This window comes from Acartia tonsa, chromosome 12 (genome assembly GCF_053477335.1).
Source record: "Acartia tonsa isolate MP-2025a chromosome 12, ASM5347733v1, whole genome shotgun sequence".
NCBI lineage: Eukaryota > Metazoa > Arthropoda > Copepoda > Calanoida > Acartiidae > Acartia > Acartia tonsa.
Window position 1 is genome coordinate 15297208 of NC_137271.1, and position 17095 is coordinate 15314302.

General features: G+C 31.2%; 1 protein-coding gene across 1 annotated transcript in view; it reads right to left on the reverse strand.

Annotated features, from left to right (window-relative positions):
* The window catches only part of LOC145333203 (obscurin-like protein 1), a 71358-nt gene extending 61898 nt beyond the window's left edge, over positions 1-9460 (reverse strand). The window contains exons 1-8 of the mRNA XM_080178349.1: positions 9373-9460; positions 8866-8956; positions 5710-5770; positions 4972-5059; positions 4017-4072; positions 2275-2330; positions 1853-1911; positions 578-615 (exon numbers count right to left, since the gene is read on the reverse strand). Of these exons, the coding sequence (XP_080034475.1) occupies positions 578-615; positions 1853-1911; positions 2275-2330; positions 4017-4072; positions 4972-5059; positions 5710-5770; positions 8866-8879 (372 nt within the window). The 5' untranslated portion in view covers positions 8880-8956; positions 9373-9460. The remainder of the gene's footprint in view (positions 1-577; positions 616-1852; positions 1912-2274; positions 2331-4016; positions 4073-4971; positions 5060-5709; positions 5771-8865; positions 8957-9372) is intronic.
* Between the last annotated feature and the right edge of the window lie 7635 nt (positions 9461-17095).

Consider the following 17095-nt stretch of genomic DNA (forward strand, 5'->3'; position numbering starts at 1 on the left):
TCTAACGCGCCCTTAAAAATAACATCAAGTGTTTTGCTAAATTCAAGCTTACATTAAATTAGACAAATATGTACTTGACTGAACACATGCATTATTGTGAAGACCTCTAGGGGCATTTTAAATAAGAATGGGGAGGGAGAGTTGCGAGTTGAGCCTAAACAAAGTTCTTAAGGGAAGGGGTTAATATTTTCTAAGGATGATTTCTCCCAGGTGAAATCATCCCTAACAAGTGAAAACAAGTGAAAAATCTTCCCAGGATCTATTTGAAGTTTCACTGTGAAAGCGAGCAATATTGCTAGTGCAATTAGCGAGATTTTCTGTACAGACACACAGACAGACATCCTGTTAGAGTAATATTAGGAATAAATAAGATGATGATTAATACGATTTTCGTGACGAAGCCCAATCTGCACCACTTTTGATTCCTGTTACGTCATAAAAATGAGGGAGAAGAGGAGAAGTAAGAAAGAAAACCCTTAAAAAAGAGATGGAGAATCCCTCCTTTTTAAGACGTCACAGGAATTAAAAGTGGTTGGCTTCGTCTTGGTTTGTAAGATAAAATAAAATATAAACTTACCTCTTTTTTGGGAGGGGCGGGTCGGCTTTGCCATGATCCTACAAAATATTATTTATTAACTTGGAAAAAAATTATTTTACTCCTAATTTTTCAGCCTTTCTCTCAAATCTATTAGTAATTTTTTTATTTTCTTCTCTCTCATAAAAAATCTATTCTTTATGACTATCTATTGCCTCTCTCTGTCTCTCTGTCTCTCTCTCTCTCTTTCTCTCTCTCTCTGTCTCTCTCTCTCTCTCTCTGTCTCTCTCTCTCTCTCTGTCTCTCTCTCTCTCTCTCTCTCTCTCTCTCTGTCTCTCTCTCTCTCTATTTCTCTCTCCCTCTCTCGTTATTTCAAACATGTTAAAATATTCTATTTTTGAATTTGTGATTCATATGACGATAAGGCGACATGTAATTATCTCTATGATAAACTTGAAAATCAGTTTTACTCAGTTTTCATTATAATAGTGTGTTTCTTAAATATCAAAAGTGTTTTCAGTTCATGTTTGTTAATGTTAGTTAGACCATCTGATGTGTTGTGGTTCGCTTTTATGGATGTTGTCATCCTTGTTTATATTTACAAAACTTAAATTAGGAAGTGCTATGAAGTGAAAGTGAAAACACAAATAAGTTTGTTTATCCTAATAGAGGAAATGACCGACTTGTATAAGGGACAATGGATATAGGATATACGTGGATATTATGACAGGAGAAATTATTGGTTAGTTCGTTCATTCATTTAGAAGAAGAGGGGTTGAGGTAAAAGGGGTAAATGGCGGGGAATTATTATTTTAGCCAGCTGCTAGTATTACTTTATCAGTAAACATAAAAATCTGATGCAACATCCAAGTAATAATACATCGATTTAAAGGACACATATAATAAAAAATAAGGACAGTTATGGCCATAAGTATCGCAACAGAATACAACCCTTTTATTTTACGACCTTTGTACTAAAGTTTTGTAATAGGCAATTATCCTACACCTTTAATTTTCTTTATTGATAACTTTTACAGCTTGTTTTTGTGCAATAAAATGCAGAAAATCAATCAATACTGTCACAACGATTTTTTGGCAGAAAAAAATTGCTAAAAAAATATTTTTTAGCCATTTATTGATTGCTGCTCCTTATGGGGCAAAAAATTACATAAATCCATCGAAGACTTAAATTATGAGAAAAAAAAGCCTATAGCCATTCTCAGACTTATGTAAAGCTCTTCATAAATTGGGAAATCGAGAACTAAATTGGCAAGAATAAAATCCTTACTACTTCTTTAGGTAATAGAAATTACTTACTTGCAATAAACAGTTTAAATTTATGTTCTCGTCTTCCAAATCGGTTCACAATAACGCATCTAAACAAAATAATTTTTCTGAAATCTTTGATAAGTTTCATATAAACTCTATTATTAAAATACAACTTTTTTTCACCTATAGCATCCTAAAATAATCCTATAATCCCTCCCCCCCCCCTCCATTTTTACCTTCTTTCGGGTAATTTTTTTATAGTTTTTCAGGTCTTTTAGAACAAACTATTAAACTTTTTAAGAATCCGTTTAGTTTTATTTTAAAAACTGAATAAAATTAGTTTCTTAACTTGACAAAAAGACCACTCAATTATTTTCAAATCAATACCAAGTATCTCCCTTATTTTTTTTTTATTAGAATACCAACATTTAAATTTTCAGAGAATCTACTCTACTATAAGATGTACTTACTTATAAATTCCTTCGTCGTCTTTTTGAGCGCATTCTACACCAAGAAACACAAAACCCTAGATATTGAAGTAGAATAAGAGTGGAGGCAGAAGCTTTATCTAATTCTACCCACGGGGTGGGGACCCAGCGTCGGAAATATTAACACAGCCGAGTTGTTACAAAAGAGCAGAAAGCAATTTGCAAGCTGACGAAAAAGGCCCCCACCACTTCGGCCAAGTTGTTGTCTGGGTTATACATCTATACTTATACATGTATTCCCTCATTATACAAATAATTAAAGAAAGTATAGATGATCAATCTCTTTATTATACCAATAGGAACACAGTGAAAAGGGACACATACTGTACAATGATGATACAAAAAGTATCCTTTCTGTAGATTACAATTAGGAGCTGTAACGTTTGGACACTCAACTAAAAAAATCAACAAATCATAAAAATCCCTAATTTTTTTACAAAAACGAGTAAGAAAACTTTATCATAACACTTTTGGGACTAGTGTAATAAACAACACAACATTCCTTCCCTCCCTGGCAATAAATAGTTGAATTTCTTGGGATACAGCTTTCCTTAGTAAAATCACATCATTAACAAGGATGACAACATCCATAAAAGCGAAGCTCTGAAACGATATGACAGACGAACATTAACTTTTGTTGAGTGTCAGAACTGATTATACAAAATATGAAAATATAAGGTTTGACAAAATTATACGTAAATTTGTTGCAAAACTTCTTAAATACAGAATTCTGTTTAAGGACATACTGACATTTTTAATACTTGATTATAGAGATGCTTCGCTCATAATATTGTACCTTATTGTAATAGGAATCAGTAATAAAAAAATCAGATCAATCCTATGATTTTATTACATAAAAAAAATTTATTAAAAAAGTAAAAAAATCAAAATGTTTAAAATGGACGTACGGACATCCTGGTAACGATTATAGTGTTGCTACGCTTTCTACATCGTACCTAACTACTACAGGAATCACCATGCAAAGTTTGAAATCGATAGGATAATTCTAACATGCCTAAATTAACGAATAACGAATATCTCGGACGGACGGACCGACCCTAATTATAGAAAAGCTCCACTTTAAAAAAAATTTCGTCGCTCGTATTGTGGAATTAATAATGAAAAGTTACGGGTAGAGAAAAAAATATAAAGATTTCATAAACAATAACATATAAAAAAAGAATCTTTAAAAGGCTGGAAGACCTGAGTTATGTTTTAGCTACTCTACCTAACAGTAAATAATAGGATATATAAGTTGGAAGAAATTTTAATGTTAGAGGGAGATTTGAAATCTGCATCAAATTTTAAGGATTTTTTTTTATAAAATTCGTTTTTTGTATAATTCTTTATCTAAAAGCGGAAACACAATTTAAATTAATTAATATTGACATCTGTGATTGGTGGATTGAAAATTATCTTCGCTCTGATGGGAGAAGCTTAAGTGTCGCACATCATTTAACCAATTAGAGCGCAGTTAGTTTCCAATCCACCTATCCTGTTGGTCAAAATTTATAAACTTAAATTGTATTTCCGCTTTTAGATAAATAATCATACAAAAAACGAATTTTATAAAAAAAAATCCTTAAAATTTATGCAGGTTTCAAATCTCCCTCTAACATTATTTTTTCCAACTTATATATCCTAGTATATAATATTAAATGATACTGACGTCGTACAGACTTAAACTATTGAAAAACTTGGCGAATCATAAAAAAACCACAAACTTTTTTGCCACAAGTCCAGGATTGGAAACGGTCCAAAGTAGCGAGATCTACATTTCCCTACACCAATAGATAACTATCTATAATACAAAGTAGAACGATGTCCGTCTGTTTGTCTGTGTGTCTGTTTGTCTGTGTGTAGCGAAGGATCTCGCTAACCGCTGAACCGATCGGGTTCTCCTTTACAGGGTAGCTTCTCATAGGTCCCGGGAAGGTTTATAACTATTTTCTTGGGAGGTTGAACACCCCGAACCCCCCCCCCCCAAAAAAAATTAAAAATACCCCCCCTCAAAAAAAATTATCTTTTTTTTTTAAAACTAAAATTAAAATAGTCGGGTCGACTAACCCCTCCCCCCCAAAAAAAAAATTCTCCCCCCCCAAATTTTTTCTTTTTCTTTTTTCTTTTAAATCTAAAATATGAAAAATTGGTTTGATTAAACCTCTTGGGGCACAGCCCCTAGAGGCTAGGGGCCAAGCCGCTAGTATATTTATAAAAGGATATATACATTGCAGATTAATAATAATCCTCAGATTAGTTTTAAAATATTGAGTATGATTCAAAACTGAACCTGAAACCTGAATATGAAAGACAACAAAATCTTTAATGTTAACCCTTTATGCATAATACGGCTTGGACTGACTCTCATTTGAATGATCAGCATGTTAATACTATGTCTGTTAAGACCACTGCTATATGATATTATATACGTAGTCGACATTATGCATTGAAATTACAATAAATCATTTCCTATGCCGAAGCCCTGCGGGAGCCCCTAAACCTGCAAGGCTACTCATTACCAAATATTACCTAACCTTAGCTAAAGTTATAAACAAACAAATTCTCTCCCTAAATTTAGATTTACTTTTTAAAAAGGTGGATGGGGGGGGTTGTGTGCTCAACAATGCACTTGAGTGAAAACGCTGTATCGCGATAGTGTCAGTATATATAGTTATCCTTCCTTCATCCAGGTAACTGTGGGCGGAGGGTCTCCAAACACCTCGAGCTGTACGTAAGCATTCTCATCCTCGTTCGCAAGAAATTTGTCCTAAAACATATTTTACGAACCATTTGAAAATTGTTTGATCTATTATATTAACTTAGTCATTTATTACAAGCTGCTGCGCCTCTAGGAGAGAGAGAGAGAGAGAGAGAGAGTGCAGTATAAAAGCCTAATAAAGACAACCTAGGTAATATTTGAAGCTTCCCTAAAATTGAGACGTTAATTAAGGGTTGGCGAGATCATAACAGTCAAACAAAAAAAAATTACTAATTATTAAATAGAATTGTGGCTAGTTGCGTGTTTTGCTACTATCCTTACAATGTTCAACACCCCCAATTAAACTCAAATCAAAGCGAGGTGATTTGAAATATTGCTCATTAAAAAGTAAAAAATTATTATGACTAGTAATTGTAATTGGGATGCAACACTCTAACACCTACATTAATAAATAATATCCAACACAAACAATCTCTTTGATTGCATGACCTTTGTCTGGAAGTTCTAACTGATCATAGTAATAAGTTGCGTCTGTTTACGGTCCAAGGAAATCCCTTTCTCTTACTTTTAGTGTCATGTGCAGCGGTATGTACCATTGTTAACGTCTCTAGTATGACGCGCTGTGATCCAGGCTAGAACCTGACACCTCCACGCCAGCAAGCAGGCACGCTAATACCGGGGATAGTATATCAGTTTACCTGTGAATGTTCTAGAAATCTTGGGGCTCCAAATCCTTTTGGGACCAAGGGCGTCGATTCACTGAAAAATTTACCTATTAGAGTTCCCTTTGTTTTACAGATATTGTCAATCAATCACTGTAAATTTGTGAGGTTTAATCAGGGATCCTAAGGGATAGGACAATGGACAATTAATTGATGCAATTCCCCAAAATAACCCCTGTAGATTACAACTAGTGGTTGAAACGTTTAGATACTCAACTAAATAAATTTACCTATAAAGATTGAATTAAAGTCCCCAAGGCTGTTAAGTAAACAAATAAGAAACCATTATATTATCAGACTTTTGGGTCTATGGTAATAAACAGCCCATTGTCCCCTCCCTCTCTGGAATTTTATATTTCTATGCTCCGTTTTCAATGTTAATCTTAAAGACCGGGATCCATAGATATTACAATGGACGATAAAAAATGTATAATTCTTTCTATAGTAGCTTTTAATGTAGTTAATGGGTTAATGCGAGAAAGAAAGGATCCAAATTAATTTAAGCGCAATTGTTCTATCTCTTTTTTCTCTCTTAAATGTCAAATACTGTTTTTTATTTCATTGACCTTTTCAAATTTAAGATTTAAAGTCACTGTGTACACCATAAATCGTAGGCGAGTTTTTTTTGGAGTGAAGATCCTATTTGGATCAATTGATACGTCTGTCTACTGGCATTGCAAATGGAAGATCGATGCCTATATTCATAACTAAATAATAAGGTTGAACATTAATTTAAGTCTTAACAAAATTGTGCATAAATTTGTTACAAAACTGAGTAAATACTGTATAAGGACTTTCAATTTTAGAACTTGATGCACTGTTTAAAATATTTAACCTTGTTGTCCTAGGAATCATTACGTCAAAATCAGATTAATGGGATAATTTTAACTTTTAAAAGTTGCTTTCAAAAAAATTCGCATGTTTTAACGTACTGACTTTCTAATAACGATTATGCTACCTAAGCTAACAATTATAGGAATTATCATGGTAGGATAATTATAAAATTTTATATTAATGAAAAGATCTATCCGTTAGGACGAACCCTAATCATAGAAAGGCTTCGCTTTTAAAACTCCACGAGCATGTGTTTTTACAAAAAATATGGTAAAACATGAATATAAAGGGTTGGATTACAAAATTAAAGTTGACAAAACCTTTTTATTTCTAAAGGTAAACTACATTCTAGTTTTACATGTGTCTCCTTCATTTTTAGTAGTGAAGCTCCTCTATAATAGTCCTATGATTTTATGTCTGTATGTCTAGCTGAGAGGCGTACAGAAGGGAAGGGTGTAGGGGAATGTATCCTACTCTTGTATACTGTATTATACGCTCCTTTGGACTTATGGGGGGGGGGGGGGGAATTCAAAACCTAAAGCATAAATAGAACAAAAACTGTATTTATATTTTTTATTAGAATTGAAATACAATTTAAAAAAGCCTTTTTTCTACCTTAACACAAGCTGAGCAAATCTAAAAAAGAAAGTTCTTTATTTTTTAGTTTATGAACTTATGAAGCTTAAATAGATTTTGTCAATCTTGTTTTTTTTAGTTTATTTGCAAAACATTTATTCTGTAAAAATATATGCTAGAATTTTGAAGAATAAGTACAGAAACAAATAATCTATAATACAAAGTAGAACGATGTCTGTCTATCTCTTTGTTTGTTTGTAGCGAAGGATTTCGCTAACCGCTGAACCGATTAATAGAGTAGCTTCTCATGGGTCTCGGGAAGGTTTTATCTTGGGGGGTGTGACACCCCCAACCCCCCTAAAAAATGAAAAATAACCCTTCAACCCCATAAAAAATTCTTTTCTAAAAACTAAAAATAAAATAGTGGGGTCGACTAACCCCCTCCCCCCTCAAAAAAAAAGATAAAAAATCACCCCACCCAAAAAAAAGGAAAATTTCTTTTTTATTTGTTCTTTTAAATCTAAAATACGAAAAATTAGGTTGATCAAATCAAGAGGCTAGGGGCGAAGCCGCTAGTAAGAAAAAAAGAAATTGTAATACATCAAGTTTTAATTGCAATTGTTAATTGAGAATAGAATTTAAGTACAATAGTAACGATGAAACGATTTTATTTAATTTTAATGTTATTTTCAACCTAGTTTGACGCATTGAAATAATATGATTTTAAAAAGTTATAAGTATATAGACCAGCTGCGCTACTGTAAATACTAGACGTATTATTTACATACAATAAATGTATAAATTAGGTTTATAGACAAGATATGAGAAAAAATAAAACTTCGCATTCACAATCAATATTATAATACTTATTCATAACATCGTATTATAGACAGCTTTCTGCTGATATTAAAATAAAAAAGTTATGCAATAATTTTTTTTTTTATCATATTATATGTAGAAAATTGTCTGCAGTATAATTTTATACATGATTTTTTAGTATGGCTGAGAACGGGTTCTAATCTAGCGGATTTCAAACGCTTTCAAAGCCATACTGGAAAAAAAAGTAATCGAAAAAGGTTGTAACTGAGTCTTAATTTTTCATTTATGTCCAAGTAGCGCGACAATATCAAGATAGCAGTTTAAAAGGAAAAAATAGTAGTCCACGTGCAGATCAATTGTATGGATGTATATACAGATAACTACCTGCGCACATTTTCCAAGGACCTTGCTAGCAAATTGTTTTCTGCTACCTAGCTGTGCTAATATTCCCGACACTATTGGTTGATTTTTAAAGACACAATTGAGAGTGACACAAGATCCTTGGGATGGGTACATACAATTATTTAACCCCTTTCCTCTCTATTGTTTTACTCAAATGTCCACATAATCAAGAAATCAATGAATTGAAAATAGTAATTCCTATAAGAATTGTCTAGATAATTCAAATCTTTAAATTATGACAGGTAATTACATAAGCGAATATGACAAAATACATAAACAAGGATGATAACAGTCATACATAGCAATTCTACAATATCACAAAAAATATATTGGCAGAAAAAAAGTAATTTAATGAATGGAGAATCTTTACAACCAGAAGCATATCTCATTTTAAAAATGAGCAAATCTCATCTTTTCCTAATACCATAGTCTTTCAAAGACATACAGACAAAGTGAGTTATAGAGTCGCTTCGCTTATAAATAACTTGTAAATTAACTTACTCTGGTCTAACCATTTTGTTTGAATCTCAGTTGTAATTCTCACATATCTCAACTCTACATATATTTCATTTATCTAAATTATAGTATTTCTCTGAACGGGTGTACATACATTTCACCACATATTGTTATTATTTGAAAAGTTTGAACACTATTAGTTTAGCTTACCAATCAAGGTTTTTATGGCATCTAAAGAATATCTAAAACTTTGGGTACTGTATAATTTATAGCCAAATAGCATCATAAAATCAAAAGAACCATCCTATCATTTAAAATAGTAAGCTTTTTTGGTCTGTAGCAAAGGATCTTGCTAACCACTGAACCTATAATGTGGTTCTCCTTAACAACGAAACTTCCCATAGGTCCAGGGAAGGTTTTAACTATTTTGGGGGAGGGTATTTCGAAACTTCCATTTAAAAAGATTCTCCCCCCCAAATTTTTTTTATTGCTATTGTGTTTTTGGGAAACTTAACTGATGTATAATTAAATTATGCGGATATGAATGCACACCTTCCAAGACTTTATCTTCTAGTTATGATATCACTAATTTGACATTTTATTCGATCACAATTTCCAAAGTTTTTGTGTTTCTGAAAAATTAACATATTTATTATTATGTATTATTTATTCATTATATAAAATTAAATATTGACAAGGATGACAACATCAATAAAAGCGAAGCTCTGAAACATTAGGACTAACGAACATTATTAACACTTGTAGAGCATAAAAATTTATAAAAGTTGAAACAAAAATGTAAGTAAATTTGTTGAAAAACTGAATAAATACAGGATAATGTCTAAGGACATACTTACATTTTTAGCACATGTTTATAGAGATGCTTAGCTTATAACATTGTATTTTGTTGTCCTAGGAATCTGTATTCTAAAAATCAGATCAATTGGATAATTATGTCATACAAAAACTTGTTGTTTAGAAAATTTAAAATCGTCATGTTTGAAATGGACGTAAGGACATTCAGGTAATGATTATAGAGTTGCTACTCTTTCTAAATCGTATTTAACTACTACAGAAATCACCATACAAAGTTTGAAATTGATAGGACAATTCTAACATACCTAAATTAACGAAAAAAAACTATCCATTCCGGACAGAGGGACCTACCCTAATTATAGAAAAGCTTCGCTGTTTATAAATAAGGATGACTTAATATAATAGAATCAAAACCGAATATGGTAAAAACGCGCAAACATAAAATGAATATATAAATTTTGTTTTAGTAGATAACTTGTTTATTTATATTTCATTATATTTCTCTTGTTACTTTAGGGCCATTTTAAAAAACGTTGTTTTATAAACCGCCGATTTCCCGCCGTTGGTGGTGAACAGCCGCCGTGAAAAAATATGTTAATAAAAACTTTAAACTGTTTAATGGAGAAAAAATCAAGCAAACTAATTTAGCAAAATTTGATTTGCGAGTGTTTAAATTTTTTGGGGCAATACAATATGGCTAAAAAATACTTTTAATAAATAAGATTATTATACATTCGTTTAATTATACTTTGACGACAAGCAATAAACAGACTTAAAATGTACACAAAATAAAAGGTCAAATTTTCACAGAAACGCTGTGTTAATAATGTTTGTGTTAAAAAAAAATATTTTATTACATTTAAGTAAAACAAAGTTGTGCAAATTATTTCGATTGTACAAAATTGAACCTTAAAATAACCCTCATCCTGATTTTCTTAATATGTAAGTTTAATTATCAAATTGTTTGATTTTACCCAATTTTACCCTAAAACTATGCAATATTTTACAAAAATCTTTATTTATTGATCCATATTGTCGTTGGAAATCATTCACAATATATATAGGAAATATTTAATCGCCTTACAAAATACTATTCATAAATAGATTTATAAAAAAGCTTATAATACTTATTATTTAAGTACTTTTTTGAAATTACTAAATTTTCTACTTCGTGGTGGTTTTATAAATATAAATAAAAAACAAGGATGACAACATCCATAAAAGCGAAGCTCTAAAACGGTAGGACAAACGGACATAAACACTTGTATAGTGTCAGAACTGAATAATCAGAATATAAATGAATAAGACTAAGAGTCAAAGCAAAATTGGGAGTAAATTTGTTGAAAAACTAATTGATACAGGATAATTTTACGGGACATACATACATTTTTAGGACATAATTATAGAGTTGCTTTGCATATAATATTGTACTTTGTTGTCCCAGGAATCAGTATACCAAAAATCAGAACAATCGGATAATTAGATAACATAAAATTTTTTGTTAAAAAAGTAGAAATCAACATGTTTAAAATGGTCGTACGGACATTCTGGTAATGATTATAAAGTTGCTTTCTGAATCGTACCTAACTACCACAGAAATCACCATGCAAAGTTTGAAATCGATGGGACTATTCTAACATGCCTAAATTAACGAAAAAAGCTATCCGTTACGTACAGACCGACCCTAATTGTAGAAAAGCTTCGCATTTAAAACCTTTCAATCTAAGAAAAATATAGATGCTAAAGGCGCAAAAGCTATTCGATAATACAAAGTTAATTCATTTGTCTATTTCTAAGTGCTTTTTTCAGGAGAGCTTTATAACCGATTGAGTTCTTCATATTTTAGGAGGCTTTTGATAGGTCTTTATTTGGTTTAAGGCTATTTTTTAGATGAATTCAAGGATGGTTTTGTGCCCTAATTTATCTCCTTGATGATACTGGCGCAACCGCCTATAAGATAAAAACTGAATATAAACTCTAACTGAAATTCTGTCCCTGTATTGATTGAGAAACTGTGTAAAACATAATGTATCAGTTTGGGAAATTTTCTCAACATAAAAAATTGATAATACTTCCAGGGATTTAAAGGGATAAGATAACAGCCGATAAATTGATGTACATCACAAATGATTATTTACAAAATTACCCCTTCTGTATATTCAATTATTAGTTGAAACGCTCGGACACTCAACATAATGAACCGTATAATTATAATTCAATAAAGATCTCAAAGTTGTTGAGCCAACGAATAAGAAAACATTATTATAAAACTTCGGGGACTAATGTACTAATGTAATGTACTAATTTTTTAATGTAATGTACTCCCTCCCTGTAATACTTCGCTTTTTTAAAAGTGAATCCACTCCATGACTTAGGCATATTAGACCGACTATTGAAAAAAATTGAAGGTCATAACTTTATATACTGCCATATAAATATTGCAAATAAATATAGAATATACTTGGATATTTTGCAGGGGAATTTTTTTTTGTCAATTTAGGTTGCTAATATGGACATAACTTATTGGTCAGTTCGTTTATTTAGTTTAGGAGGAAATCGTTATTTTATCCAGCTACAATTTTAACTTTATTAGAGAACATGAATATCTGGCACAAAATCAAAGTAATAATAAATCAATTATAATACATTTACAAAATATGAAACTGTTGCTTTGTTTTAAATTTATCTGTATTACAGTAAATTATTTTTTTTCACAGAAAAAATATTGAAATCTTGTAATTGCTGCGCTACTTATATCTTCAAAAGCTTCGTTACTCTCGCATATTGTATTATCGTTACTGTTCATATTTTAGTATCCTATAAAACAAAACACTTTTCTAACTCTTGATATTTTAGTATCTTATAAAGATAAAATTAACTTCAGAAGCATTTTTTAGACGAAAGAGAGAGAGAGAAACGAGAGAGAGAGAGAGAAAGAGAGAGAGAGAGAGAGAGAGAGAGAGAGAGAGAGAGAGAGAGAGAGAGAGAGAGAGAGAGAGAGATAGAGAGAGATAGAGAGAGAGAGAGAGAGAGAGAGAGAGAGAGAGAGAGAGAGAGAGAGAGAGAGAGAGAGAGAGAGAGAGAGAGAGAGAGAGAGAGAGAGAGAGAGAGAGAGAGAGAGAGAGAGAGAGAGAGAGAGAGAATGAAAGCAAGAATGAAAAAAGCAATAATCAAAATTTTAAAAAGGGTTAAATATCAAACTAATGGGATATCAGCTGGTTGATTAATGACATAAAAAACTATTGAGGAAGAATCAGATAATTCCATTTGCCCACAGACACTGATATCTTTTATATGTTATACTTTGTATATTATGATAAAAAAACTTTTTCTAAGAATCAGTAAGGATATATTATTACTTGAATCTTATCCTATATTTCCATATTCTCCAATAAATGAAAAAATTGTAAGATTAAAAGGAATAAGTCAGCCACGAGGTTCCAAAGGCTCAAAGCTTACCAAAAAAGGTATTCTCTGTGTTACAATGTCATGCATTTTTTTTCAGTATAGCTGAGAACTGGCCCTAAATCAGCAGATGTTAATCGGTTTCGAAGCCATACTGGAAAATATTTTCACGTTTTTTTGTCCTTTTCATAAATCTCTATTTAAAACGTAGATTTTAAAACCTGTAATTAATGTTAAAGTAAAATAATGACAAAACGGGCCTTGAAAAAATTAATTACTCCTAAAGTCTGGGTTACATGGATAGTTCAATGGACAAGAAAATGTTTTCCCACTAAATCTGTTATGAAATTCTGCCTTTAAGTGCATTTTTTTTATGTTGTTTAGTATTTGATGTAATGTTGAATTATCATTTAGAAATCGTTGCTACTAATCAAATAAGCAACTTAATAACAGGTATATCAAGTGATAAGATAATGGACAATACAAAAAAAACTTTTAAAGATTTAAACAATTGGTCCGGACACTGTGCTACTTTATTTATAAATATTTCAAAAAGGTCTCCAACAACAAGCCAACTAATTAAAGAAAACGATTATAAAACTTTGGTGACCAGTATTATTTGCCTACCTCCCTGACTATTTTCCATTTTCCTAGGGAAATATTTGTGTCTTAAAACAAAGCAGTTACATTTATTAATTACTCTGAAATTCCAAAATGTCTTAGATCATCTAAGCCCAGGATAGAGACTGGATTTCCTTAAAATATTTCAATAGCAGAAAGACAAATTATGGAACAGAACCGGTCATTTGATTACTCGACCTTTATCTAAAAATCCTTGTTATACGCATATATATTACTATTATAAACATAAACGTATTTATTTGGGCATACAAATTTAAACATAGATATAAAATCCAAAAAAATATAAGATATAAATACAATTAAAATTACTATAACAATAAACAACCTAAATCCTAATCAGTTCTGCCCAGGTAACCATGAATAGATCACTATGGATCTGTCTACTTTGTCCAAAAATATTAAACAAAGGTATCCTGGATCCCTTTAAAATTATAGAACTAATAATTCTTTAAGCCTTCTTTTAAATTTTTACTTCACATTAAATAATATAGAAAAGTTTAGTTTTAGTTTAACAAGTATAAGTAACTTAACAATTTTAAACTAAAGGCTAGACCGATAGCCTCAGGGAGCATGTCTTAGATATGACAAAAGTAGCTAAAAACCCACCAGTACCCAGGCTTTAAATAGGAATTCCCTGAAATAGATAACCTATACGACTCAGTATTTACTGAGAAATCTTAAAGCCTTATTATTTAATTTCACAAATCGCTGTTAATTAAACTATTTATATTTAGAATCTTTATTACAGATATGAAACCGATTAATATCTGCTGGATTAGGACCGGTTCTCGGCCATACTGAAATAAACATGTGTAGCATCGTTAATGGACAATTTTCCACAAATATTAAAATAAAACTCATAAAAATAATGTCAGTTTTGTTAGCCCGGGCCTTCGACCTCACGATTTTAATCTAATAATTTTTCATTTTAATATACCTATACGGAAAGTTTACTAAAAATAATGTGATTAACTATTCTTAAAACTTTTACTTATCCAAGAGACATCAAAGGATGCTTAATGATCATAACTACAATTGTTTAACTGAGCATATCTACACTTGAAGCTACAGAAAATCGGTATACGGTAGTCATTCGACGTCACTGTCGACAATCTTGCATTAATTAAATGTGGCTACAGCTAACCTAATAGTTTCATGTCTTTTTCAAATGGCATTAGTACGAGATTATTTTTTTAGCTATATACAAATGATATATACTTAATGAAAGTGGTCATCGATGACATAATATCGTCATAACGATAATCTTATGACTTATGTCGACTACAAGCTTATACAATTTTTTCAATTAGAATATTAATAAGATAAATCAATCTATCAACTTTTCTCCTTCATAAAACCTTTTAATGCTAAAATAAATTGAAAAAAAAGTTAAGTAAGATATTTAACTAATTTCCCATTGTCAAAATCAACATATAAAAATTTAGGGATTATTATCTCAATATTCGTAGATATTGCTGACCTTGAAAAACTATTCCCACTTTTCCCTTACCTGTGTCTTATCAGGAAGACATGGATATGACAATAGGCAAAAATTTATGTTAATCCTGAATCTACTATTAGAAGGAATGACTAAACGTGGATGTAATAAAAATAGGTTGCTAACATGGACATCTCTTTTTGGTCAGTTATTTCATCCTGTAGGAGGGGAGGAAATGGGAGGAAGTTTCACTTTATTAGAGAACATGATAATCTGACGTATTATCCAAGTAATAATTGATTCGCTGCTATTAGAAGCTTATGAATAAGAGGAATGGGGGAAGAACCTTTCATTGTAATCATTGAATTTTTCTCCTATCTCTCTCTCTCTTTCTCTTTTTTTGTCTTTCTTTCTGTCTCATTCTCTTACCATCTCTCTCTCTCTCTCTCTCTCTCTCTCTCTCTCTCTCTCTCTCTCTCTCTCTCTCTCTCTCTCTCTCTGTCTGTCTATCTCTCTATACTCCATGTGAAATCTTTCATTAAAGTCCTCCTATTATACCTACGCATGTCATTCTAAAATTCCATAAAAGAATTAATTCTAGTAGCGCAGCTACTCTAAACAACAGGTATTGTATGTTTGCCTGTCCGTTCAAATATTTTTAAATTGCTCTGTGAGGCTTTAAAAATCTTAATTAGGTATTACAAACTACTACAATTTCACTTTAAAAAAGGGATGATAATTTGTTTATCATAACTTAAGATGTATATCATTTTATTATCTTCTTTTTGTCGTTTGTCCGACTTTCTGATTTGTCAATCTTAACTTTTATGTGCGTTGTCATCCTTGTTTTTTTCAAAGAATAATTCGGCCGTCCCTGGGATAATAAATGACATTAACATTGACCTAGGGAGAGGGAGAAATTCTTCAACCCAGGAATTTGTGCGTATGAATGTCTGTGTGTGTGTATGTATGTGTGTGTTTGATTTTGTGTAGATATTTTGAGTAGTGAAACTACTCTATGAAATATCTGTTTGTCTGTCTTTCCATTATTTATATTATGCTGGCGGATATGCTTTTAGAGGCCTCCAGGGCACTTGATGGAGGGATTAGGAGGGAGGGAGGAGTAAACAAATTACTTTAAATTTTAGTTTAAAACAAATAGTATCCAAACAAACTTTGTAAGGGTTTTTTAGTGATGATTTCTCTTGGGAGGGTTATGGCATCATGAGGTTTCATTAGTCTTCAGTTTTAAAATTTGTAAATTTGTAATCTACAAAAAGGATAATTTTGTGTATCATCATTGGGGATGAATATCAATTTATCGGCCATTGTCTTATCCCTTTAGATTCCTGCAAGTAATCAATGGCATTTAAGAAATAATAACAATTAAAAATAAATATAATTTGGATTTTATATCTGACAAATTATCAACATGGCGTTATTCTAATGAGAATATTAGATAATAGACAACAACCATAAAAACAGTAATGTATTATAAAACATTTTTACATAATTGACATTTAAGAAATAGAAATACATAAGTATGAATAACTAATAATCATCAAATCCCATTACAAACTTACAGACCGACAAAAACACATTGAAAAATGTATTTTTTTCTCTAAAAATGTTAATATTTGTGGTAAAGGATTTCTTTTTTTAATTAGACTTGTTGAATGAAATATATTTGTTTGGATAATTAGTTAAATATCCGAATACTTATGAAATCACTTGAGACCTTGGGTAAACTAGTGGCTACGCCCCTAAAGGCATCTAGGGGCAGTTAGGTAAATTTTTAAATGAAAAAGTAAAAAAATATTCCGGGGGGGGGGGGTGATTTTTGAAAAATACTCTTCCTCAAAATAGTCAAAAACCTTCCCTAGACCTATAATACTTTAAAGAAGAACCATACAGGTTTAGCGAATATTGAGACTTTTTATGACACTAGTTCAAAGTTTTTTTTAAATAACGTTT